General features: G+C 37.8%; 1 protein-coding gene and 1 long non-coding RNA gene across 3 annotated transcripts; both read right to left on the bottom strand.

Moving 5' to 3' along the window:
- Window positions 1-1,598: 1,598 nt before the first annotated feature.
- Window positions 1,599-3,490, bottom strand: LOC137883644 (uncharacterized). 2 transcript variants are annotated; one of them, XR_011104592.1, is made up of 4 exons: window positions 3,415-3,490; window positions 2,523-2,574; window positions 2,241-2,331; window positions 1,599-1,653 (listed from the first exon to the last, which is right to left on the bottom strand). It is a non-coding gene; the product is annotated as an uncharacterized lncRNA (long non-coding RNA). The 2 variants fall into 2 exon arrangements; XR_011104591.1 differs by lacking the exon at window positions 3,415-3,490 and having other exon boundaries at window positions 2,523-2,688.
- A 4,898-nt stretch (window positions 3,491-8,388) lies between these two features.
- LOC137883643 (coiled-coil domain-containing protein 106-like) lies at window positions 8,389-11,507 on the bottom strand. The gene is made up of 6 exons (XM_068725206.1): window positions 11,457-11,507; window positions 10,579-10,657; window positions 10,378-10,443; window positions 10,002-10,121; window positions 9,691-9,885; window positions 8,389-9,145 (listed from the first exon to the last, which is right to left on the bottom strand). Exons 1-6 carry the CDS (start codon window positions 11,457-11,459, stop codon window positions 8,838-8,840), a joined length of 771 nt encoding a protein of 256 aa, XP_068581307.1. The 5' UTR covers window positions 11,460-11,507; the 3' UTR covers window positions 8,389-8,837.
- Window positions 11,508-27,789: the final 16,282 nt, after the last annotated feature.

Raw genomic sequence — 27,789 nt, 5'->3', positions numbered from 1 at the left:
CTCTATCCAAAGCGTTACTGCATCTTTATCCACTGCCTTGATGAAGACTGAAAGATCTGTGGGACTACACGGCTCCCACTGTGAACTCCTGTATTCTTATTTCTGCTATAAAGCTAAAACAACATACTGTAATGTGTAGATTTGATCAACCCTGTCACCTAAAAATGACGTTCCCCCAAAACTAAAATGCATTCTCAATTAAGTTTGACTAGAAACGTATATTTGCGTATCTATACGCAGAGAGAGTTATTTAACACAATGTTAGGGAGTAGTTACAGTTATACAGTCTTACAGTTACAACCGGCCCTTTGAGGGCAACCATGATGCTGATGTGGCCCAGAGTGAAAATGAGTTTGACACCCCGGCTCTAGATGGATACAAATAAATAAAATATACCTCCACTACACCCCGCCACTCTCGGCTCATTTATCCCCCGCAATGAGGCACATCACCCGGCCACAATACCTCCAGAACGTCTGGGACTTGGTTTTATGGTTCTGAGTGGCAGGTGTTCCCCCGTTGGCGCCGGACGTGCAGCATCCAGCCGCCCCCGCCGCGACGCACTCCGTCGTCAGGTCCGTCAGCCCTCGGAACAGGCCGCGGGGCAACAACTCGTGGGTGGCGGGGGTAGAGGCGAGGCAGATCACAGGAAAATAATAAAGAATAGAGTATGGCAAAGATATGTTGATTAGAAATGTATTTGTAATGATACAATGATTACTTTGTGCATGTGTATTATGATAATAGCTGGATATGTGGTCTGTGCTCAAACTCAAACCTTCACTTTTCACTCTAAATGTGTAATAGTACTTTGACTATTGACATTGTGAGTGAACACTAATTATGAGACTTAATTTATAGTTTGGTTATTTGTCCCTAATCTCAGGTTGGTGCAACGTTATTATTAACATTTGTTAATAATCTTATAGATATTAAGAATTTTATTGACGTCAATAATTTAGTTTTTATACTTGCTGAAAACCAAACACTCTCCTGCCAGATCCCAACAGATATCGTAAGGAAGACTTAAGCATAAGCTGTTAAAGTTGTGAAATAACTAAAAACGAACCTGTGGAAGTCACAAGTAAATCTGGTTCTCAATTTGAGCTTTACTCCCAAGAAATGTTGCTATAGTCCTACATGCCATAGAAAGCACCATAACACCAACACACACTTAGAAACAAGTGTGCAATTTGGTTTGCACAGACTGGAAGGAACAAAAAAAAAAATCAGTTTTGCATGATATTTATACCTTGGTTTTTGGAACCAGAAGGGACACAAGAGGGTGGAGCTCAGTACAACTGGATGCTGAATAAGACAATTCTAGGCCACCAAAATGTCACAATTAACTTTCTTGAAGTGAAAACACACTGTGTTAAAGTTCTAAGACCAAAACACGGGAAACTCCTAGACCCGACAACAGGGTGAGAAAGACCCGTCAATCATAAGGTAGCCCCGCCCTACAGCATACCCTGCTTTATGGTCTTTTTGACTCTAAATGGACCATAATTTACTATGTAACCATCATGCTGTATTGAAGGAGATTTGAAACTAGAGATTGAGACCATAAACTCACGCTTACAATGTTTACTGAGTTTAAAACATGTTTTTTTTTTTAACAGAGTCCTCTTCAAAGACATCTTTGGTGACATTCTGTCAAAAAAATGTTAATCAGAGGTCAACAGACTACACATATTTTCTATAAAGTTCCTTATTATGCAAGAGTAGCTCACTAGGTTGAAGTTGCCAATTAATAGTCTACAGATACAATAATACAAAAGAATAAGATGCTCATAGAAAGACATTGGATCAGGTGGTTAGGGTAGTCTTGGGGACTATGAAAATAATGTCAGAACAGTAAGTGTCTTTAAAGTTTTCAAACAATCTGTTGATTATGTTTTACAAAAAAGAATGACACACAATTGCGTTCAGTGTTGAGGAACACATGAGATAAACTTTGAGTTTTTGATTCAACATAAACTTTTTTTAAACTGAATAAAAACTGAAGTAACTTAAATAAATAGAATCAAGTAAAATGTTTGGTTTTCAAACAGATACAGTACCAGCTTAAAGTCCCTGTTATTTGTTAAATTAAAAAGGTTTTCCCCACACACAGTGGCATTAATGACTTACCTACATATCAATGTACCAAGATTAGAGTTAGATATTTAGGTTGGAGAAAAGACAAGTTTATAGGGGTCAGAAAAATCATCAGAAAACCCAAAATTTTCAGAATTTACCTGGTAGTCTTTGATGAGTTCCTCTCCAGACTGATCCAAGGAACTCCATCAAGCAGCAGATGACGACATCTCTTCTGCCCTCAACATGTTGCTGTTAAACAGAAGTGAATTTATTAAAGAGAATGTAATTGCATATACAAATAGAAGTAAAATGTTAGCTATTGTCCCCTGGTATAATATACTATTGAGCAGCACAAACTACGGCCTTCAAAATGGATCAGGGTGTTTTTCTAAGACTTCAAATGTCAAGTTCAACCTATAACAGTACTAAGTTGATTTTACCTTGTGTCAACTGTTGAGGTCAACTTGCTGAGAGTTGACTTCCTTTAATATTCTGTGAAATATATAGAGAAATTATGTTAAAACATGAACACAACATTAAATCTGAATTTGGCTTAAATCTTCATATGGTTAGCATGTTTTATCCCCACACAAAAAAACATCACATAAACAAGTCAACATAAGGTTAATACTGAGTTACACAGCAGACCTGGTCATGTTGATCTCTGACACAAACTCAACACAGTACTGGCACCTTGTTTCATGCCCATAGCCTTCATCATCAAGGACACCGCATTGGATAGATAGAGACATAAGAGACCAGATTAAAACTGATGAAAGAAATATAAATTACTGTAAAAATATGTCAGAATATGATAGTGACAAAATTACTAAATAATAAGTGTATTTGACTCGCTCTAAAGTCACTAATTCCACCACATAAGGGATATTTGTTAGCTCATAACCAGAGTGTGCTTATTGCTGCTCAGCTATGACTCCCTGTCTTGTCACATTTTCCTCATTGGACCTCGGCTGCACTTGAGGATGTCCGAGGGAAAGCGCGCTGTGTGCTTGACTCAGCACAGCACAGCACCTGTGTGGCAGAAGTGGGCTTATTTATATAAGTGGAGTAATTTGCCCCCCCACGTCGACGGAGCGCAGCCGGTCGAGCACCGCGTCCTCAGGCTAACAACTTTTCCAGGGAGAACCCTGTAACAAAACATAGTGGTGAACCATGTATGTAATGCTGTCCCAGGTTAGCTAGCATGATAGCCTAACTAGCTAGCACGCTAAACTGACCAGTTCACGTCACTCTTCAGTATTCACAACTCAAACACAGACTTGACCGAAGGCTCAACAGCAACGTAGAACATTAATTAAACATATTACCTACCCTAATGGCTCCCGTCCATGAAGTTTCTCTCCTCAGGTGAAACTCAGCCGTCCTTGTCCATGTTCTGCTGTTCCGTTGTCTCGCTGAAGAAAAGAGCGCTAAATCTCCTCTGACGTCACCCCCTGAGTACGCGCTATAGGTTGCCAGGTTTCACTCGTATTACCCAAGTACATTTTACTTTGTTGTGTCATGTTGTACATTCAATACAGTAGTTTAGTAGATATTACTTGGTGTGAATGATAACATTTACTTATAAAAATGAGGATACATAATTACAAACGAACACCAAGTAACATATTAAGTAAAAGGTGATATTTTAAAGTAAAAGCACTGAAATGGTAATTTCTTGTAAAATTTATAAAAAATAATTAAGGTAGTAATTACAGGGCCAAAAAGTCTTTTTTTTTCAGTGTATGCAGTCCTTTAAAATATTTTCAAGCCCCAACCAAGATAATAACCCCAATGACATCACTATGACATTATTTTCTAATGTGATGAAAAGAATATAGGGTTATTTTCTTAGACTTGACAAAGCTCCTCCAGAGTCAGAGGATAATATAAAAACTGGTCACAGTCCGAGGAGTACGTAATCATTTTTGTAGTGTAAAAGTGGTATAGTGCCACTTCAAATGCTATCGGGGAAAGAAAGAAATCATCAAAGTATTGTACATCATTTGTTTTATGTTTATTTATATTGAATTAACGGTCTAACTCCACAATTTAGCACTCTTTAGGTCACAATCTCTCACGTTTTCAGCAATTATTTTATAACATGCATTATGTGTTTCGAAACACATCTCAGATTTTCATTTACTGAGACTTTAAGGACAGTTGGAAAGAAAAGGCAGGTTGTTCTTCAACCTGCCAAACTTTAAGGTTTGAACATCTAGAACTTTTTTTTTATCACTGTATTGTTTGGAATTTTCTGCAAATTTCTTGATGTTCACAATCTCTTCCATGCATTTTAGTTTAGACAGGACTATCTTGGGGTCTGGGTAGTGCCAGTAGTTTGAGGGCAATACTTTTTTGAACCTGACTCAAGCTCAAAAATCAGAATGGGTGGGATCTGTAACCTGATAGCCACAAATCAATTATATGGTGACAAATACATAGGGAAAGGAGACATTCAGCTGACCAAGAAAAACACCATAGGGTGTGGAGGTGATGACAAGTCTATGCGTGCACAAATGCCAAGAATATTGTGGTGTTATCTTCAATCTGTGGAGGGTCTGTCAGCAATTTCATTTTTGCTTTACATTCTGTGAGTTCTTCATAAATGCTTTCAAAGTGTGGTTTTCAGGCCCTTTCTTCAGCCCCTGAATCAGGGCACGATTTCTCAATCACATCTAGATTTCACTTAATGAAAAACTGCAGCTCCTGTGTTAGTTCATATGTACTCAATGCTTAGAGAGGCAGGGGCTCTGCAGGACCGTGCTCAGGATCAATAAACGCTTTGGCATAGGATTCCCGTGCCCCTGGCTCATGCTGAGAGAAAATATATGAAAAACAAAAAAAGGCTTGCCAGTGAGCCTTTGGGACTCTGTGTGTGTATTTAGTCTAGCTCCCAATGTCCTTCAGCGGTTTCGGTTCAAAGAGTGTGGAGTATGAGCCAAAAGCAACTGTGAAACCAGCCCCTTGATCACAGTGGCATTGCCTTTGATTGAATTTAGCATTCAGTGGTGGGTCGAAAATCCCAGCAAGAAGGCGTGAGAGGTAGAACATGCAGAGGTCGAAGTAGTCATGTCCAATTTCCCACTTATGTGAGGCACAGTTTGGAGAGAGAGGAGATGAGTGTGAATTTTAGCCCTGAGCATTGTCTCTCAGGCAACACACAAACCTTAATGATAAAGATAGTTAAGGAGTTAATGCAAAGTCCCCAGGAAGAGCGCCATGCTTTGAAGCAAACTTAACATAGTGGCCAAACCATGGAATTACAACTTCCGGGTCAATCCCTGAGCCCAAAAAGATATAGGTAGTTATATTCATTTAGGTATATCAACTTCACAGCTTCCCAGATGAACACTTCAATAGACCTCTGATGATTTACATCTGATCTTTAAAGTTGCCGAATCCAGAATTATTTTCCTTACTTCGTTCATGTGAATGAGCCTGGGACCGAGGCTGGACCGAGGTCTGGTAGGCGGGATCAAGGAAACACTTGTTCACTTGCTGTGTGGGCTCATGGAAGCAGAACATCTGCAGAAGATCTGGGTAATTTTATCCAAAAAGTTGAATGATGGGTGAAAAACCCCCAACTACAATTGATTTTGGATTCTTGCATTACAAAGGTGAACATTTTGTGTTACAGCATTATCAAGACAAGTCTGAAAAACAATTGTATCCTAATTTGTACCTAAACTGTTCTCTCTTCCTCTTTGATAAAAGCTGTGGACATCAAAGTGCAAGGTAAGAAGTAAATGGTAGTAAACATCTAATTGCCAAGCTGCAGCTTAAATCTAGTGGCTTTCGGATTATGGGTCAGTTTTGGCTGAATTCAATAGCTATGACAACATGTTTTGCTCCCAACTGAAACAATGCAACTTTTTGAATTCATGAGCTCTCTGATTTATGCCACTGATTGGCTCCTTCTCCATTCCAATGTCGGCCCAGGCTCACCAGTATTACTGTGTTCAAAGGCAGCCACTAAACTGTTAGAAAAACATGATTTACTGGAAATAAATCTAACTGATGGCGATAACATAGGCCTATAGCAAGATTAAACAACTGTAGGCCAATAGCACTATTACATGAACCCAAGAGAATCCATTGTTTGAGCACACAATTTGAATTATCTTCTTAATTCTATGTTGCATCATGTGAGCTTGAGTTGGAAGATGTATGACCCAGTGTCTGCCCTGCGAGCAAAGGATTTGTGAAGTGCTGACTGCAGACTGAGTTAGCTGTTGATGGTTGCTCAATTCTTGTGGGCTGGGTGTTTGTCTTGTTTTTTACATGTTAGATAGAGAAGATTGTTGTGTTGGCTTTGGAGATGTTTAAAGCAGGCCAGGCCAAATAACAGAAAGTAGTGTCATGAGTAACATCATTAACCAATTACTTTGTCCATAAAGAAAATATCAAAGTAGTGTAATTACTTTCTCAATAACTAAAAAAGAATGAGTTTTGATTACATTTTTCCAATTAATCATGTTAATCATGATTATGTAACATAAGTCTCTAAATGTGTTTCCATCCCCCTGTTTTTATTAACATTTTCAGTGTGACCATTAAAAAAATCTAAGTGAAAATTTGAAAATAGGGTAAAAATATCTAATATATAAAGTGTCTACGCTTGGTTAAGTTGGGAAAGTTGGTGAATTGATAGAAACAATACTCCAAAGTTCAATGGAAACAGACTTAGTGAATAAATCTGGTTAATGGTAATAATAATGACACATTTTATTTAGAGCGCATTTTTCATAGCACACACAAGTTGTGTATGAAGCATAGACTTAAATGTCCCTGAAGCGTCCGCTCCACTGAAGAGATGAGCGGCAGAGAAAAACATCTGATCTGTGTATCTGTGATGACAAAACAAAACAAGAACAAAAGCAGATTTTCATCATGTTTTTTTTTACAAAAAACAATTGTTTGAGGTTTGACTGGTTTTCTTTTAATTGACTGGAGATTTAGCCCCACCAGCTATTTAACATGATGCAACCATACTCCTGCTATAATATGCACATAATAGTAGTTCAATCAGGAGAGACAAGTCCGGTGAAGAAAGTAGGGAGGTGGATAGGTGTGTAACAGCAGCATGAACGTACTGAAAGTAGAGACGATCATATTTAAGAGAGACAGCAGCAACATAATAGGCTAACAATGTCATTATATCGTTGTGCTATTGGACCGAAGAGACCAGCTGATCTAAACAGCTGATATCATGATTGACAGCCCTGAACAATGACAGTAAAGAAATTATGAATGAGCATGTGTGCGAAGTGAATGACAGATGTATGAGAAATAAACTACGGGCTTAGGCATACAAGAGTATAGTCTTCCTGACTGAACTTAGAGCTTCATTAGATGGAAACACATCTAAAATTAATATTTTCAAGGATAATTTCAAGGATTCAAGCATAATTTATTGTAATTATGCTTCACAATGAAATGCCATTGTAACCCATTTTCAACACAAGAAAAACATGACAAAACAAAAAGAAGTAGTGCATTTCTGCAGCGTATTTTTGGAATTTGCACCAGGAGGAATGTAAATAGCAGCACCAAAACAATTCTCTGTGCAAATAATATGGCTGACATCTTAATATTAAAATTTAATTTTCTTTTGCTGATCTAGAAATTTGGTTAAAATTGGCGCTTTGAATAGAAACCTGACTACTGTCGGTAACACTTTATTTTAAGGTACATCTATTCACCATTAATTAGTTGCTTATTAACATGCAAATTAGTAACATATTGGCTCTTAATTAGTCATTATTAAGTACTTATTAATGCCTTATTCTGCATGGCCTTATTATACAACCAGTAAGCCATTAACTAAGAGTCTTCCCTCAATAACCTCAGAATTATTGCTTATTAGTACTAAGTAAGGAAGTTGTTGTATATGAATTACGATCTCAATATGTTTTGCTTAGTATGGACTTTATAAGGTGGTAGTACCCCAAGAATAGTTATTCTCCCTTAATACCACTCAATGAATATGGTATGTTCTTACCTAACAAAACACAAAACTACAAATGTTAATAGTGTCCAAATAACTCTAAATTAAGTCTTTGTTACTTAGAATATGTTCCCCATACTAAAGTGACATCGTGATCATTACTAATTCACTAATAGTTGAACACTTATTAACCAACACATGTTCCCTTATCTAAAGTTGCCTCCTTTTCACAATTAGTTAATATATTATAGCCCATAACTACTGCAATAAACAAGTGATGGGTTACACCTTTGAAAAAATGGATCTATCTATAGGTTCCCTCTCATTCAGTGGTAGAATAACAAAGACAGCACAAGTACAAATACCTCATTTATTAAACCACTGGTTCAGGTTTTCCCAAGGCTGACAACAAATACTGCTCGAACAGGTAATGGGGTCTTCCTGAAATTTCAAACACTGACAACTGTATCAGTGTATGTAAATATGTCATACAATATGATATCAAATGTATAAGCAGGTCATACTGTATGATAATACAGGTACTCTATTGTTGAAAAACACTGCACAATATAAAGTACAACAATACAAAAAATTGAAATCTAAAAAAATATAAAACCTGCACAGCTCAACATGACTTGTCAAAGGTTAGAACAAATGTACTGAACTGTACAAACGTTGCACTTCCACAGCCTAAACTTGCTCTATAATTACTGCATCAGGTGATTTATTCCCCTGTGCACAAATATTTCACTTTTCTAATACAATATAACAGAATTTTAACTGAACAAAGAAGCTCACTTAAGTCTTAATATTTCATCAACAAGGGGAGGAGTTGACATTTGGCCTTCATGTCCTCTATAATGCTCTTCTTCTCAGGGGTTATGTGCGTTGCACACCTCTTAGCAAAGGACTGCAGGGTCTCAGTTGCAGGATCATACTTCAGGGTGTTGAAGGTTACAGGATCCACAATGTTGAGCTCTGCAATTGCAGCAGTCATCTTGATGGTTCCCCGGTCCACGCCATTTATTCTGAAGGCTTCAGTCATGGTGCGGACTTTGCTTAAGCTTTTCAAGACTTTTTTATATCTGCTGATAACCTCAGCTGGCCCTTTCACTGAAAAATATATAAACCAAAAACAAAGAACACGAAAAATGAGCACAAACCACGGCTTAAGGTCAGCTGAAATTGCTTAAACTGGTCACTTCTCTTTTGATAAAAGTATGAAGCATATTCTAGGAATTGAAGAATCTGCTCATCTCCTGATATGATTCCACACACAATATGTGGTTCAGAATTCGATACAAAAATGATACTCTGTAAGATCTTTTTAGTTGGTAAGTCTTATGGTTCCGAATTATGTTTAATTCTGAGAGACAAATCTTTCTAGCAATACATTTAATGATGGATAATAATTAGTGTGAATGCTGCAAAATAAAATGGAGCTTTATTTTTGATGAAAGCCAAATTTTTGACTTTAGACATTTAATTTTTATTTATCATCAGATTCCTAGTATATTCAGAATCTAGAACTGAAGATCTGTATTTTTGCCTCATAATTACTTCAGGACATATTTATAACAGCTCTTCCAACGCTTTTATTAATACTTATTTTTCATAACCGCTAACAGGGCAGGTGGTTCAAGTAATGCCATTCTTACCTCTTACATGAGCTTTTCCAGGCACAGCCACAGTTGCAGATGCAGATGTCTGTGTCCGACGTTTCTTCCTTCTTTGGATGGGAACATCACTGTCCGAGGACTCACTGATGTCTGGAGAAGATGGGGGAATGATGTCATCTTCATCCATGTTGCCATCATCATCCTCGTCCTCCAAAGTAAATACTTTAGGTTGAGCTTTGATCAAATAGAGGATAGATGAGACAAAGATCAGATTGTTATGAAAATATATCACACCGTTCATTACAATTACATTATATTTTGCAGATACAAGTTGCTCTCAAATCACTCACATGATCTCTTCTTTCCCATGATTTGCTCACGCAACAAATTGCGCTCTTGCTCAAGATCCTTTATTATTTTTTCTTGCCATTGGATCCTGGCTTCCAGGAACTCCACTTTGGAAATTGATCCTTAAAAACAAGAGAGCAGGATACAAAAAAGATTATGATTTGACAGTATTAAATGAGTGAGACAGAGAGAGAATGACATGCATGCAACAAAGGTAGTGGACCAGATATGGTGTGTGCCTTAATTTGATTTGTAAGCACACACATGTATACTGACAAAATCTGCCAACAACTTTAATCTCAGGCGGAAAAATCACGCAAGAAATGAAACTCATTTTAGACAACAAAGATAAACTGCTAGAAAATGAGAAATCATTACCTGATCCAATGCTGCTTATGCTGCTGCAACTTGGAGCAGAGCCTTTATCTCCTTTATCTTCAGGACCTACAGTATGGCATAGGTACAACAAAATGTATACATACAACATATGAATAGATGACTTTAAACATTTAAACACATTTGGACAAGATCATTATTTAAGTATTACAGTTCCTTGAAAGTTAACAAAGAAAAATTTACCATCCAGATCATTTTTGGTCACCTCTGTCATCGAGTCATCTTTAGGGACTTTTAGGGACATTTTCTTCTTTGCCTTAGGCTGTAAAAATATAAATAAATTAATGTAACTTAATAATAATCTACACAAGATTCAAAAGCTCTTCTTGTTCAATGACTGCATAGTGCATAATTTATTTTTCATTATAAAATGTGGTTCATACCAGAGATGGGACAAACTCAAATGTGCAAGTCTCAAGTAAGTCCCAAGTCATTTTTCTTTGGGCACGTCAAGTCAAGTCAAGTCCAAGTCAAGTCCTGCATAGGTCAAGTCAAGTCACCTTATTATTGCAAATTCACCCGCAGAATCTAATCTAAATAAAGTGTAGACAATATATTAGAATAGAAAAGAGAAAATCTATTCTATCATGACAACACCATTCTCAGTCTGTACTCATACCAAGTAGTTTTAGATAATAATTTTATATTTTATATTCAATCCCCCCTCTCCCTCTCTCTCCCACTCCCTCTCTCTCTCCAGCGGTCCTTTCAAAATAAATGCATAAAAAGTCCGGGAAAAAAAAAAAAAAAAAACACCGACTGAGCTGGTGCCTTGCCGGTGAGAAATTCAGCGGTGGGCCGGTGGCGTTATTTTTTGTCAAGTCAAGTCAAAAGTCATCAAAATAGCGACTCGAGTCCCCATCTCTGGTTCATACTAAGTTAAAGCATTACGCACCTGCACTCAGCTAGCTTAACATTACATTAGCTAATTAGTCTCGACACTGCAGATAAACGGGAGGGTTTACTATTCTTTAACTATGTAAACGGCCCGGGGACGGGTGTTATGATGTGCTTACAAAACTCAGGGGGACTTTCAATTAACAGGCTAGCGCTTAACTTACCATTTTTGTTACACGAATTTCCCTCTTCACTCTCCAAGCGATGAACGAAACGGCAAATAGCCACCTCTCACCTTCTCCGAGACTGACTTGACTGGTGGCTCCCTTTGGATGATTGGATGAGGATGTCACATGACGGTAGAGTAACAGTCAATGATTGGATGAGAGCAACACATCGGAGGAGCACGGCTATGGATTGGTAGATTCTTATGTCAGTCATTACTCTACAAAGTGGGTCACTTTGCGCCTTTTTTGAAGCAGGACTGCGAGGTTGAAACCCATTCGTATATAATAGGAAAAAAAAAATCGCCATGGTATGAGATAAAACAAATGAAATTATCAGAAGAAGATGTTGGGTTACGAGTTTTTGAGTCGAATACATTTTAGACAGTGCCCCAAAGAAAACTACAAATTCACCAGATGGTTAATGAGAGAAGGCCTACTTCGAAAATGGATGAAATGCCCCTCTTGCTCTCATGTTATGAAGTTGAAACGGACCTACGACAAAAAGGAGGCAGCATGGTGAGTAGAACAACTAGACGTGTGCCTTATTTATTAATTTTCTGTGTGTAAGCAAAGGGGAGTGTGCAGCATGCAGCCATCCAAGATCTGCTAGAATTCAGTGCCAAATCCTATATTTTACGACAATGTTTTTAATACAGGAGCTATGAGTGGTGTACACACAAAATATATGTCACATCTACAAAGTCACAATACAAATCACACACAGCTGCAAATTTTTAAGTAAGCTACTGTTTATTTGGTAGAGATAGGGGTGCTCATGTTTCCACAAAGTTCTACATGTGTACAACATCTGAAATGAAAAATGCCTTTTTTTTTAACAGTTTTAGATCACGTTCCTGGTCATATTGTTCACCTATTTATTATTATTCAATCAGCTTGACTTTAAACTTGTACATGCACAGGGATTAATTGATTGATATCACCCTTTTCATGCTGTGGCACAGTGACAAGTAGAGTAGAGTAGACACAGCTAAATTTACTCAAATGTCTAACCCGATTTAAGGTGTAACAGTTGTAGATATTACTTGTCATGTAGGCCTAGAAATGGGACTGTTCTGTTGTGCTTTGAGATGGCATGGGGGGAGGGAATCACAAGGGCTACTAAGAGTACAAGTGCACCTTGTCCAATCCCAATCTTAGCTGTTTCAACACCTATACGTAAATATCTATGTCCCCCTCTTCATCTTCATTTATGTTACATTTTTTATTTAGTGAAATCAGTACAGTATCATGGTTTGTATTTTTATAAATTAACCTTTGGATTTAATCATCAGGATTTGCCGAGATTCCTGTCACAAAGGGAAAACGGTATCAAGGTCCATCCGAAGTGGCTCCATATTTGAGAAATCGCACCTTCGACTGCATACGTGGATGCATTACATCTACAGGTGCGTGGTTTTACATTGTATAATAACAAAAGCCATCAAAGACAAACTCTAACTCGGACCATAATGTTTTCTTTCAATGTTCTCACTATACTGTTGGTTGGGATGGGTCCTATAAGAGCCAATGCTTACGAGACATGAGTTTATACAGTATATGGGAAGAATTCTGAATATCAGTCGAATTTATCAAGTATGTGTAATTGTATAAGTGCTGGGTTGCGAAGATTCCAATGTAGTACAAAGGTCTTGTGGATTTTTAGATTTTAGGTGGTTCCTGGAAATTGTCTCAAAAGAACTTAACTTTTTTAAACAGACACTTCACTGTGCTAATTTACTCAGTATCCATTTTTTGTTTTTTTCTTTAAACTCTTCAAAGATACAGCAGATTTAATTTGTTTTGGGGTTTTATTCCATTCCTCCCCTCATATAGGGAATGTTCTTCACCCTACTTTGCTTTTGAAATTTGTTGTTTCAGGTTAAATACACTCTTATATTCAGGCTATGAGTATCTGCTGTGTCTGCAAATGGGACTGCAAATGAGAAATTATGGTTATAATCAGGGTGCGATTTGCCGGTGGGGATGGTGGGGATTTTCCCCCCCTCTGGTTTACACGTCCTACCCTCTGCTGAATTATTTTTATCCTCGGTGGGGACAAAATTTACCCCCCCCACCCAAAGTATTTCACTTTTTACATCGTAATTATTAACAACCAAAATACAAAGGGTCCGTGTTCATTTTGATTGTGCTGTGATTTTGATCTACCGGGGCGAGTCAGAGGCGTCGCGCTCGCAGAAAGCAGTTTTATTTTGAAAACCAACTGGATTTTCTTGCGTTTCACAAGTCCAACTTCCTGTCTGCGTCATCCGCGCCAAAACAAAAGCTTAAATCAAATGGAGAAAAAAATTAAAAGAATCCAGAGCAGCATATCGTCATATTTTACAGGACTACAACAAAAAATTCAAAGAAAAAAATATAACAGAAGATGAAACAAGATCTGACATTGCTGATCGGATGGTGGACAGCAGCATCTCCCTGGCTGAGGAGAGCTCCCAGGCCGCGGGGTCACTTGCTAATCCCTCGCCCCCCGAAACTATGGTTGGGGGCTGCATTGAGCCGGGTTGCTACGCTAAATGGCGAGAGGGTGAAGTGAGTCATCAGAGCAGACTGTTTTCATAGTCTGACCTATAGTCTACCCGATTAACCATTTAAAAAATAAAAATAAAAAAAACATCTTGACAGCACATTGTGGTATTTCATGTTTTCTGTTGAACTGATATCGGGAAAGAATTAAAATTTTATTTTTATTTGGCAAATTTAAAAACAATATATTGAGAAAATATTTCTGCAAATGCAGTGGTTACGTTCACGTTCAAAATAGGCCTACCACCTACGTTATGTATCCTAAGTGTAAGGTTTATCTACACAAGAATCAACAGTTTTCATGTTTTCACACTGTTGTGTGGTAATTTTTTGAATAAAATGTTTCTCAAAATTATCCCCCCTCTGGTTTTTTCACAAATCTCACCCTGGTTATAATTATGGTTATAAAAAGACTAATGACAACTTAAGAAATTGGTTTTAACCACCCACTTCTAAATTGTGTCATTGAAATATTTATCTGGTTGATCTATTACAGATTTGCCCAAGGCCTTCGACTGAGGCAAGTGGACTTGCTGCAGGAAGGAATTACTCGGAGTTCTGCAACTCTGAGTAAACTTGCAGACAAGCTGCGGAGAGTTTGCAAATCGGGAATGAAAAGAATGAGAAGAGGAGGCAAGCAGACTGTTGGACAAAGAGCAGAGATTGTTATGATAGATGAAAGCAAATTTGGCCATAAAAGAAAGGTATGAAAGTTACACTTATGAGTATTACTTTGATGCCAAATACATGATTTTGTGTCTAAAAACGTGTATTTGATGTTGGTTAAGTCTGTGCTAAACTCAGCTACTGTCAGTAGAGACAATATACAATATAAACCTGTTTTTGCCTGAGGTGCTTGGAGGTGTACCTCCTGTATCTCGAGAAGTAACTAATTTGGCATTATGGAATAAGATACATTGTAGTTCATTGATGCAATCGAGGGGAATGTCAGTTTTAAGAAACTACATTATTCCTACACCCCAGAACAGTTCAATATTTGTAAACATGCACCACTACTCCAAAGCTAAAGAGAACTTTTGAATTTTTGACTTATGATTTATTCTCTCCCATTTCCCACCATTATTGCAGAATCATTGTCCTCATTTTTAAGTATTTTAAGTCTTGTGAATTTCAGTACAACAGAGGACGGGCAAGCAACAGGAGTTCCTGGGTGTTCGGAATGCTAGGGATTAAGGATGACAGGAGGAGACCCATTCTTAAGATTGTGCATCACCGTTCAGCCAGGCATCTCTTGCCTCTAATAAAGAAGCACGTTCGTCGTGGAAGCTCCGTCATTTCAGATGGGTGGAGATCTTACCGCCGTCTTCAGGATGAAGGTTACAATCACCTGACTGTCAACCATCAAGATTTTTTTGTTGACCCTGTTACAGGTGCACATACACAAAACCTGGAGAGATTTTGGGGTATTTGCAAGTCAACTATCTGGAGACAAAGAGGGAACCGCACACAAAAACTGTTGAGGGATCACTTAGATGTAATTGAGTGGACTTATTGGCGTGGAAACCATCACAGTAACGGAACACTTGGAATGCTTTTGCATGACATTAAGAAAAAATATCCAGTATGAAACCTGTCTGAAATGTAGATAAAGATATGAAGTTGATATTTATACTACCACTCAAAAGTTTTGACACACTAAATGTACTGTTACCTCTGAGAAAAGGCTATTATCATGGACATGAAGGCCAAATGCCAACTCCTTCCCTTGTTAAAGTATTAAAATTCAAGTGAGCTTCTTTGTTCAGTTAAAATTCTGTTATATTGTATTAGAAAAGTGAAATATTTGTGCACAGGGGAATAAATCACCTGATGCAGTAATTATAGAGCAAGTTTAGGCTGTGGAAGTGCAACGTTTGTACAGTTCAGTACATTTGTTCTAACCTTTGACAAGTCATGTTGAGCTGTGCAGGTTTTATATTTTTTTAGATTTCAATTTTTTGTATTGTTGTACTTTATATTGTGCAGTGTTTTTCAACAATAGAGTACCTGTATTATCATACAGTATGACCTGCTTATACATTTGATATCATATTGTATGACATATTTACATACACTGATACAGTTGTCAGTGTTTGAAATTTCAGGAAGACCCCATTACCTGTTCGAGCAGTATTTGTTGTCAGCCTTGGGAAAACCTGAACCAGTGGTTTAATAAATGAGGTATTTGTACTTGTGCTGTCTTTGTTATTCTACCACTGAATGAGAGGGAACCTATAGATAGATCCATTTTTTCAAAGGTGTAACCCATCACTTGTTTATTGCAGTAGTTATGGGCTATAATATATTAACTAATTGTGAAAAGGAGGCAACTTTAGATAAGGGAACATGTGTTGGTTAATAAGTGTTCAACTATTAGTGAATTAGTAATGATCACGATGTCACTTTAGTATGGGGAACATATTCTAAGTAACAAAGACTTAATTTAGAGTTATTTGGACACTATTAACATTTGTAGTTTTGTGTTTTGTTAGGTAAGAACATACCATATTCATTGAGTGGTATTAAGGGAGAATAACTATTCTTGGGGTACTACCACCTTATAAAGTCCATACTAAGCAAAACATATTGAGATCGTAATTCATATACAACAACTTCCTTACTTAGTACTAATAAGCAATAATTCTGAGGTTATTGAGGGAAGACTCTTAGTTAATGGCTTACTGGTTGTATAATAAGGCCATGCAGAATAAGGCATTAATAAGTACTTAATAATGACTAATTAAGAGCCAATATGTTACTAATTTGCATGTTAATAAGCAACTAATTAATGGTGAATAGATGTACCTTAAAATAAAGTGTTACCTTCCAAAGTACTGCCGCTGTCATAGGGAGCCTAAATGAAAGTTACGTGAGACCTTGCAAAAGTACATCTTTTTTTTTTCAACGTGGTTGTTGAGAGTTTTTTTCTCTTCTGTTTTTCTGGTTCACTCTGGTCAAACCTTTGAGACAAGGTAATGCAGAAATTACAGTCATTCAAGAAGAAATCCATCAAAGGAGCAAAGAGATCATGTTTTACACCCACTTTCTACAGCTACACTCATAATGTTTGGATATATTTAACCATCGACTGTGTATCAGAAGTGGATGTAGGCATCTTGACGTTTTGTGGTTTGTGGACTGCTGTATTGAAGAAGACTTGAAACTAGAGATTGAGACCATGAACTCATGTTTACAATGTTTACTGAGGTTACTTTGACACTGTGCAGGGAGAAAGAGGCCATAAAGCAGGGAAATATGAAACTCCAAAACTTTATGAGGACTGGCTGTGGGGTGGACATTGGTTCAAGAGAGAAGTAGAATCATTTTCTCATAGACTTCTATACAACCAGAGGAGTCGCCCCTGATGGACATTAGAGAGAATGCAGTTTTAACACACTTCAGCGTCGGCTTTTCTCAGCAGAACCGGAGGTTGCTGCCTGTATTTCCCAGTGAATCAGGAATTCTGATGACAGATTTTTGTAGATCTCTTATATCAGAGTTGTGTTAAAGAAAAGTAAATAACAACATCTCATTACAAGGTTACAAGGTTATTTATTGTTATTGTACAACAGGGTTGCGCAACAAAACGTCCCATATTGCTACATTAGAAAAACAGACAAAAATTCTATACAAAAATACTATACAAAAAACTATACGTGGAGGATGGGTCTCACAGCCCGAGGAAAGAAGATACTAACAACTCCTGAAATGTACAAAGCATCATAAGCAGTGAACAAAATAAAGATGAGGTGGCACTGTAATAAAACCTCCTCAGGTACAGAGACAAGAGACTCACTTGTGTCTCTCCCTCTGTCTCTCTCTCACCTGACTAATGACTAATTATCCTCAGGAAGCCTCATCAGGATTGAGGTGGGGTGAGCACAGTCGACGGAGCATTCAGACATAGAGAAGAGGCAGACGGTGGGTGTCTGTCTCCTCCCAGGGCGTGAATGAGGCACCACCGCCTGGCTGCTCACAGCACACTAGCCAGCCAGAGAGGAGGCACTGGATGGTATGATTACTGTGCGTCCCCCCCCCCCCCCCCCCCCCCCACACACACACACACACACACACGTGCGCATACCATTCTCCATGTTAGCCCGGTTGTCTTGCATCACTTCCCTGATGCGTCGTATACATCTGTCGCTGTTGAGTGTGAATCACTTGCTGTTTGAGCCACTGATGCAAGGCTCCAGCTTTCTCCCCTAGTTGAGAAACAGTGGACCATTAGTCAGGTACGGACGCTTAGGGGCAAAAACACCCAACAAATATAACTTAAGTTTATCTATTAAGTGTACTCTTTGTTTACTGTTCAATTCTTCCTGAAAACAAATTCTTGATTTAAATGTTTGGCCTTGCTTTCTGGAGAACCGTTAATACACTCAACACTGACCAGAAAATAAAATTGTGTGGATATGCATGTGTCTTTACATCTGTCCCATTTCTTTTGCCACTTGAAAATAACTTTTAGTGGTTACTTGTACTACATGTTACAACCACTACATATATTTATATATTAAGCATAAAGATGAATAATATCATAAATACCATAATCTGTTCCTCTAAACCTCCCATCATGTATAAAAACATGGTATAAAACATGGTATAATGGCACGTTTTGGGCTTTTACATTGAAATTGTAAAATCTACTTAATACATCATGATTACAAAGCCTTTTCAACAAAAGTCCCACTTAATTATTTGCAATCTCAACAACCTCTGTTAAAAATACTGCATGTTGAGACAAGACACCAAAGATATATACACAACATCTTGTGATGTTAAGGACACAATATTAAGTATGACATATGGACAATATGTAGGTCATTCAGGAATATAGCAAACACACCTAAAACTGCTTCATAAGGAAATAAAAGTCTGATTCCAGGAGAATATCCTGAACTGAGAAAAAAAATGCAGCAGGTCAGAGAAGACATTCTCTTTTCTACTGAGGCTTCCAGGCACAGAGTGGTGATTCTTCATCCCTTATCTGAACAGTGTCTCTGTAGGTCACAGAGGCGGGGTAATTTCTTCCTGGTATCTTGCTAATGACAGGCCTTCCACTCCTCCTCCTTAAAGGTCATGACTAATTCCCTCCATCAGCCACTTTGACACTGTGCAGGGAGAAAGAGGCCATAAAGCAGGGAAATATGAAACTCCAAAACTTTATGAGGACTGGCTGTGGGGTGGACATTGGTTCAAATTAGACTTTTGCAAAGCAGCAGCCAAAAAAAATTACAAAATATCAAAAGACTTTCCTGTGCTCTTTTCCAAAGGTCAGGAGTAACAGCTTCCTCCAAACCGGCTTGATGCCACACATGTGGGTGCTCAGGTAAAATATGTATATCTTGAAATGTGTCTGTATCCTGAAAGCCGAGAGAACTCAAGCCAGCATGTTGGCAAATACCTCCGTGCTGAAGTGTCTAAGCAAGGCATCATTTCTATAAGCTCAAAGTCTGACTGTGACAATGTTTAAATGCACACTAATATTCCACTATTATTTTGAATATGAAATGATTCTGAATTGTATATTATCACGTAGACAGCATATTCCTTTTGGATTATCTGAATTAGGCCATATTCTGCATGTAGCATTTTCCAATTAAGACGTGGGATATGTTTCTCAATTGGGGTTTTTACGTCAGTTTGCGAAACACGTCATCTTTCCTATTTACAGCCAGCTCTCTGCTTCTCACCCAGCCGACAGTTTACAGAGATGCATGCTCAAAAGAAAAACCCACATGATCAGAAGGAGAAACATACCTACTTATAAACATTACGAAAATGTGGTTATCAACAGATTTTTGGATATGCTCAAATATCGCATTTCTGTCTTAATTTGTTGTCTTTTCGTCTTTAATAAAGGCACACGAATGGCATATGAGCGATGACTCTCATCAACATCGGAGAAAGAAGCGTTTTCATTTGTGGGAAGTGAACCTTGGTTTACTGCCCACGACCAACCACCAGCCAACAAATGTAAATTAATCCGCGGCTGATTCATTTACATTTACATCCTCCTTTTTCAGTTATCTTCAATAAAAACTACAATGACCAGCTGTACTGAGAGTTTAACATTTTTTTATTTGTGAGCTGTTTTTAAAGATTTACATCTTCAGTAGGACAACATCAACACAAAATGAAAGAGTTTACTGTAGTAGTTTTAAGCAGTATACTTGGACATTATCTATATATATATATATATATCTATATATATATATATATAGATATAGATATATATATATATCTATATCTTCAGTAGGACAACATCAACACAAAATGAAAGAGTTTACTGTAGTAGTTTTAAGCAGTATACTTGGACATTATCTATATATATCTATATATATATATATCTATATATATCTATATCGATATATATATATATATATCTATATATATATATATATATATATATATATATATATATATATATATATATATATATATATATATAGATATATATATATTATAATGTGGTATTACTGAATGACAGTTTTGGAATATTTCTCCCATTGCCCTTTTTAGGGCTTGTCTATTTTTCTTGGAAATGTTCAGCAAAAACCTTAATACATCCAAAGACAATCAAAGACAGACAATAAATCTGTCAATCAACACTGGCAGAAAACATTCGGCAGTGTTCCATGTCTTCAACAGTCAAAGAAGACTGCAAGAAGCATGCGGTGTCCCGGATCTTAGGGCGGTTTGGTTTTGTTTTAAGCAGGTCTGAGGGACACACCCAACCCTGTTATCAGACAGACAGGGGGATATTAAAAGGACAGTATGGTCACAATGGGGTTCTGTGTCCTCCCCTCTTTCTGTCCAGACAGCAGCAGACGCCGGTTGCTGTCTGCAGGCAGGCGACGCCACATCCTCTGTTTCCAATAAATCACCCTGCAGAGACCATCTGTGTCAGGACACTGATTCTATCAGTGAGCCGACTTCTGTACAGGTGATGACGTGACACTAAGTACGTATGATGAACCCAGTTTATGACAGCAGTTCACAATTAGACACACCCATTCAACACTGAGACAGGGACGAATGGAATAATAGCCGTGACTGTCATCATAATTTATTGCATTATAACGCCACTGCCAATATAATACATGTATGTAACAGACGGCTGTCCAGTCAGCTGCATCAGTATGTTACTCCTCTGATCTTTTCTTATCTGCACAGTGAACTGTATTTATTTAAAGAGGCCTTTCTGCCTCTGTTGATTCATTACAGCCTCCTGTCTTCATGTTGCAGTGCGCCACTTATCTGATACACTGCAACCAGGCTGATTTACAATGACACTATCATCATATGTCAATGCTGGGCCTCAACAGTGCCAGGCAGGCTGCAACAATAACTTCAGGCTGCTTTTGTTTTCTTCATGTTGAGGTTAACCCAACCAACATTTGTATGGTGTCAGTCATCTGAAAGAAGACAAAAACATTGTACTAATGACAGGCATAGAAGATGGCAGTATTCAAAGTCTATGCCTTTGACCAATTTAAACCAATGTCTTTCACTAAATGATCAGATTAGAAACAAAGGCCACGAGAAGGTTAACTGGTGGCAAAAAAAGAAAAAGGTCACAGGTTCAATCCCTTCAACTAATCTGTCATCTTTCAAGTTTAAACTGGGGTCAGAAACATTGGATAAACTAGATTTTAAAAAACAAAAAACAGCCCAATGTTGCCAACTTTTCCAATGAAAGTAGCTAGCAGCATAAATCTAGTGAGAAAGTTGCCAAGATTGCAACACTGACAGTCCGTCACTTCGGGCCTCCCTCCAAAGCAAATCCCCTCAAATTATTATTATTAACGCAAACAATATACATCAGACTCCGCTGATAAACAATGAAAGCAATGGTAGAGTGTGAGCAGGTAGACAGGTAGATAGACATGCAGGTAGACAGGCAGGCCTGCAACAGACACAGATTGAGGATATTTTCTTTCTTGTTCTTTTTGTCAGAGCATTTGATTCATTGATTGCTGTTGGTATGTAATAGAGGATTACAATAAATGTAACAAAAAAAAATCTAAAATACATTACTTAACCTGTCTTTAAATACTGGTATCAGTCTATTGTAAATAGTATTATTATTAATATTACTATAATAAGCAAACAGAACAGTTGATTCTCATTTAGTTTTGCTGCACTTATCAATATATTTGTATTACCAACTGATAAAATGTGAAGTTGCTAGTAGTGATGAGCCTACAGAGAATGATCACCAACTTTGCTTTACTTCAGCTCTCGAGTGAAGGTTTTGACTAAAACACTTGACTAATTGTTTTAGCATCTTTCAGGTCATTGTTTCACTATACTACTACTAGTATTTTACCCCCACACTGTGCATGTTTAAGTGCTGATATATTAATTTTCTGTTGTTTCTTTACTAATATCTGTGTGTATGAGTTTCTATTTTGTGTACCCATTGTTGGTGCTGTACTCTAAATTATTGTGGTGTATGGCATTTCCCAGAGATCAGCTGTAATCAGGTTCAGGTTCATATATTTTATTTGTACCCATGGATGTATATGGTTTGCAGTAGATAAAGCATCCATCTTGACACACATTTTACAAAAAGCACAGACAATGACCAGACTACCAAAGTACTAAAGTACTAAAGGCTCCAATAATCATCAAACCACTAAAATAAAGTAAATAAGTGGTGAGCTAAGTGGAGAGCAGGGCTGTCCTTCAATTAAAGGGTCAGCGGTTCGATCCCCGGCTCTGCTAGTTGCATGTCAATGTGTCCTTGAGCAAGACAGTTGTTGTTCTTGGCTGCTGGAACAAAGCTGTTTTTAAACCTCTGTCCAGAAGGAAGCAGCTGAAATTCACTGTTCAAAGGGTGGGAGTCGTGATTTCAAATTGAGTCTGTTATCCACTGTAACTGTCTGGTGTACTGGGACCCTGGATTTAGCTGTGACAGCCTAGACCATTTAACAATTAGATTCAGAGAGTTTCTGATCTTTAAAGATAGGTTTCCAAATTATGACACCAAAGAAAAGGATCAAATCCATTCAATAAAAGCACAATACAATAAGATATAATGAAGATGAGAAATGGATCATTCCTGTTATGCAGCAACATTTCAGCCTCAGAACATTTGAAAAAGGCACTCAAACAATAAGCCTTATTGGTGGACTGTTTTGTATTGGTCTATTGACCTCACAGTCATAGCTCAGTGAGTGATCCAGATTTAGCTAGCTAACCTTCTTCACATAAACAGAACATATATAACTACATCAAATGTGTGATAAAGACATTTACATGATGATCACACATGAAAAAAAGGCAAAGAGATGAGTGAATGTCTATATATACAGTGTATATATGTGTGTGTGCATATACAATCACACACACGCGCGCGCGCACACACACACACACACACACACACACACACACACACACACACACACTAGGGGTATTTTAAAATCAAGCAAATTTACCAAAAGTATTTTTAATGTGAATCATTCTGGGTTTGTGTGATAGAGAAGACCACCTTAATCTATAATGTAAGCCGTTTGTTATAAATATTACACATAAATACACATTTAAAAGAAAATGTGAGGAAGTATTTATCGGGACAGAAATAATAAGGGTGAAAAGCACACATCCTTGTGGAGGAGCAAAGTTATCGAAAGTATGTAACACTGTTGTTTCGTTTTTGTTTTTCTTTCTTATCTTTGTCTGCGCAGCCACTGTTGCTATCATTGCTCATGGCCCCCTACCCAGTTTTTCAAAACAGGGGAAATGACAAACACATACACTGTCCTGCATCCATCCAAGTGTTTTAGACCAATAAAGAGAAGATAAAATGTAAAACAATTTGTTAAAAATATCACTGAGAAAAATCAATAAAATAGATAGTAGTTATATCAAAATGTCACAGTTGATTGCTTACACTGTTTGGAATACCTTTGTATCAATATTTATGAACTAATATAAATAATAACACTTCCACTTTAACCTTGAATTTAATTCTCAATCTGGCTGCTTAAATCGATGAACTACTCCTCTAGTCTGTATTTATTGTCTGCTAACACATTCACAGTGGCCGTGCTGTGTTACAATTAGGCTTATTAAAACGTTGAGGGACTCCTTTAAACCAGGAGCTTGTTTGTATTGGTTGCATGCCATCAGAGGTAACTGTACGGAACCAGCATCTTGTAAAATACCCCGCTGGATTAATTAGAACATCAAATGAGTCATCTACCCTCCATCCCGTCAACACAGTGGTTTTAATTGGCGATGTGTTGTCTCATCTCATCTCAACAACAACATGTACAGTACACTGAGAAACAGAAAAATGTCAAATGAATGTGTGTAGACTGAACAACACACACAGACTGTTATTAGGAACACATCTTTTATTAACATACTGCAGGGTAACATAAATATCTTGTGTTGAACATTACTTGTTCATTAAAAAGTTATGTAAGGTAAGATGCAAGGTATACTGTATCTCATGTATTACTGACTGTAGTAAGTCACACGTAGCATGCATTATAGTCTAAATGTAATTTAAAAAACATGGATTATAAGAACTATAATATACAAGGAGGGTGAAGGATGAGTTAAGGTGTCCCACAGCCAGAGGAAAGAAGCTGCTCTGAAGTCTGGTGGTACGGCAGCTGATACTTCTGTATCTCTTTCCAGACAGCAGCAGGTGAACAGGACTTAGAACTGGCTTAGAACTAGCTGGGTGGGTTTTGTCTTTTAATATTATTTGGGCTCTTTGCAGGCTCCTCTTCTCACCAACATTGCTGTGGGGTACCAATGATGTTCTTGGCAGTTTTAATTGCACGCTGTAAATGGTAAATGGACTTGTACTTGTCTAGCACTTTTCTAGTCTTCCGAACGTCATTTACCCATTCATTCACCACACTACCATGCAAGGTGCCTCCTGCACATCAGGACAATTTAATCATTCATACTATTCATACACCATTCATACGGCGCAGAGCAATTTGGGGTTAAGTGTTTGCCCAAGGACACATCAACATGGACCAGCGGAGCCGGAGATCGAACTGCCAATCCTCTGATGTGCACATCCCATGCCAGTTTGTAGAACTTGGCACAGGAATTTTGGCCTTCTTAATTGTATCCTTATGAAAATACAGCCGTTTTTCTAACCCAGCCAGAGCGCTAAATTTAAGTCAGTTTCATGGCTGAGCTAAAATCAACAAACAACATTGTGATGTAGGTGTTGTTATTTTCCAGATGAGTGAGGACTGAGTGGAGAGCAGTGGAGACGGCAATCTCTGTGGATCTGTTCTCTCTGTATGCAAACTGGTGAAGGTCCAGGCTGGCTGGTGTTGAAGAAAAGTTTCTTTCAGGTCCAATTCTGTGGCTGGTTCAGATGAGTTTTATTCACTGCACAGTGGAGACAGAAGTTCACAACAAAGCTGTAGAATTCTCTCTGCCCAGAGAGAGATCTGTCCATGATTATATACAGGGTAACAGGAAATAACAGTTAAACAAAAGGTGTGGGTTGGGCTAAGCTTCTCAGGAAGGACAAGGAGATTGAAAGTTTCTGTACCCAAGATGTGCATTCATTTTCAGTGCAGGGAGCGAGTTGGGTCTGAGAACTCAACTCGCAAGTCTGTAGAAGTGGATTTGCATTGGCTCAATACAGGTCTGTTTTAGAAATGGAAAGGCCTTTGATAAATTGAGGTGTGACCTCTGATCTGGGCTCTCTTCACACTACACCAAAAGGTTTCACTAACAGAGGTTTGTTAATTAATGTAAAATAGTCTCTGTCTACACAGAGGATGATGAGAAAGACAGAACTGGCCGGAATACACAGGCAATATGAAAGAATACAGTTAATACAACTTGAAGATATAACATTTTCTTCTACACTGGGATGTTGTTTTTGATGTGCTGGAGAACCAGTTTCTCAAAGCACTTCATCAGAATGTGGGTGAGTGCTACAGGGGGATAGTTGTTAGGTACAGGAATGATTGTGTCTGTCTTGAAGCAGGTGGGAAAACTCTCATGTGACAGTGATATGTTGAAAATATCAGTGAATATGATGGAATCTATAGGTAAAACAGATCTGAGCTTTATTTTGCTTAAAATAAAATAAAATGGCATCATTTTGTCATGTCTCTTCTGATAACCTCATATAATTCCTGTAGTGCATTTTTTTCAATTTGTATACGGAGGAATGTAAACAGCATAAAAAAAAACTCTCTGGGGAGATAATATGGCCAACATTTTAACATTAAAATGTTGACAGCAGGTAAACATTGTCCATCAGCTTTAACTATAGTTGAGCACCAAGCATCAAACATGAAAAGCCACAGTCTGGCTCCCCTCTTCCTATTGGAGTATTATGTTCAGTTGGTACACCGTAAAGTGCAATAGCTTGATGCGTGATGTTATGATGAAGCCAGGTTTCTGTAAAGATGTGTGCACAACAGTCTCTGATTTCTCGTTGCTGAGTCAGCCTGAGTCTTATTCATCCATCTTAATTTCCAGCGACCGGACATTAGCTAGGAGCAGGCTGGGTAGTGGAATTACTTTAAGTCCTAGCTGCTTAGCTTTTGACCTCTTCTTGGAGCGGTCACACTGCTTTCGATGGCATTTGGTTTTGTAACCGGTGATCGTGTCAAGATCTGCTGCACTTAATCCAATCATTCTACTTTCTTTTCCAATGTTGATGAGTGTATTTTTGTCATATTTGTAGCAAATGATATGTATGTAATAGAATTGCACAGCAGTTCAAGTGACTCATAGTTTGTCCCCAGATATAAAAAGTGTACTGTCTTTGTTGTATTGAATTTTGTCAATATGAGTATATGGTTTCTTTGTGGTGTAAGATTGACAATACAACAGTGAATTTGGTCAATATCCGTTCTCAATATGAAAAGAGATGAAAAGGATAAGATGCTAGAAATAATAAATTCTTACTTTGACAAAGCAGTTTTCTGCTTGTCAGTGTTGCTCGAATAGCTTTATAACACTGGTAATTCTAGTTTCAAGGGTTAATTATCTCAGAACCAGTAATTCAATCTCAGTAGCAAGTTATTCTATCTTAATATGATAATCAAAGGCAAAAGAGCTTGAAACAATTGAAGTATAATTTGCCTTGATTAAAGACATTTAATCTGACTTAGATCTCAGTTCATTTTTAGTGCTTTTCTTGTAAATGAATGTGTCTCTTCTGATAGCCTGTGCTGTTATCAGCCGCCATGGAGAGAGTGGCTGACGTGCAACAAGGTTTCCCATTTAGATTCTAACTGGTTACGTTGCACCCACACTGTTCATTCGTTTAAAGGGTAGAAGAACACAGCAGGTTCTTGACGAGACGGTACTCTAGACCTCTATAATTTACAGAAACCCAACATTCCCTCATAAGAAAACACAGAGGCAACAGTGGCAAGAAAAAACTCAGGTAGAAACCTTAGGAACAACTGAACTCCAGGTGGGTGGCCATCTGCCTTGGGTTGAGAGAGAAAAAGAGAGAGCTAGAGAGAGACAGAGATGTACAGAAACAACAATAATAGAAAAAAGAGCTATAATAATAGAAAAATGACTAATAGCAATAATAATAGCAGTGGTGGATACAAAAAAATTATAAAATAATAATCGCAGAAATGAAAAAAAAAGAAATATGACTATAACTAAAAATAATAGCAGCAGTGGATATAATAGAATGATAATCACAGCAATAGTAGCAGTAATAAAAACCCAAAGATGGCTGTGTCACATGAATAACCTGTTTATGATTGGGTTTTGGAGAATCACGTTTTCAGGGATAAGCCCTTATCCCAGTGATTCT

This window comes from Cebidichthys violaceus, unplaced genomic scaffold, assembly GCF_023349555.1.
Source record: "Cebidichthys violaceus isolate CVI_PGR_0920_01 unplaced genomic scaffold, fCebVio1.0.p SCAF_34, whole genome shotgun sequence".
NCBI lineage: Eukaryota > Metazoa > Chordata > Actinopteri > Perciformes > Stichaeidae > Cebidichthys > Cebidichthys violaceus.
The sequence above is the reverse complement of the archived record's forward strand: the minus strand, read 5'-3'. Positions and strand labels throughout refer to the sequence as shown.

What these genes read in the sequence shown, in the direction of transcription:
- LOC137883643 (XM_068725206.1), bottom strand. An exon ending in GACCAAAAATGATCTGGATG is followed by an intron (nt 10,444 to 10,578) that starts GTAAATTTTTCT and finishes GCCATACTGTAG; the next exon opens with GTCCTGAAGATAAAGGAGAT. An exon ending in CATAAGCAGCATTGGATCAG is followed by an intron (nt 10,122 to 10,377) that starts GTAATGATTTCT and finishes CTTGTTTTTAAG; the next exon opens with GATCAATTTCCAAAGTGGAG.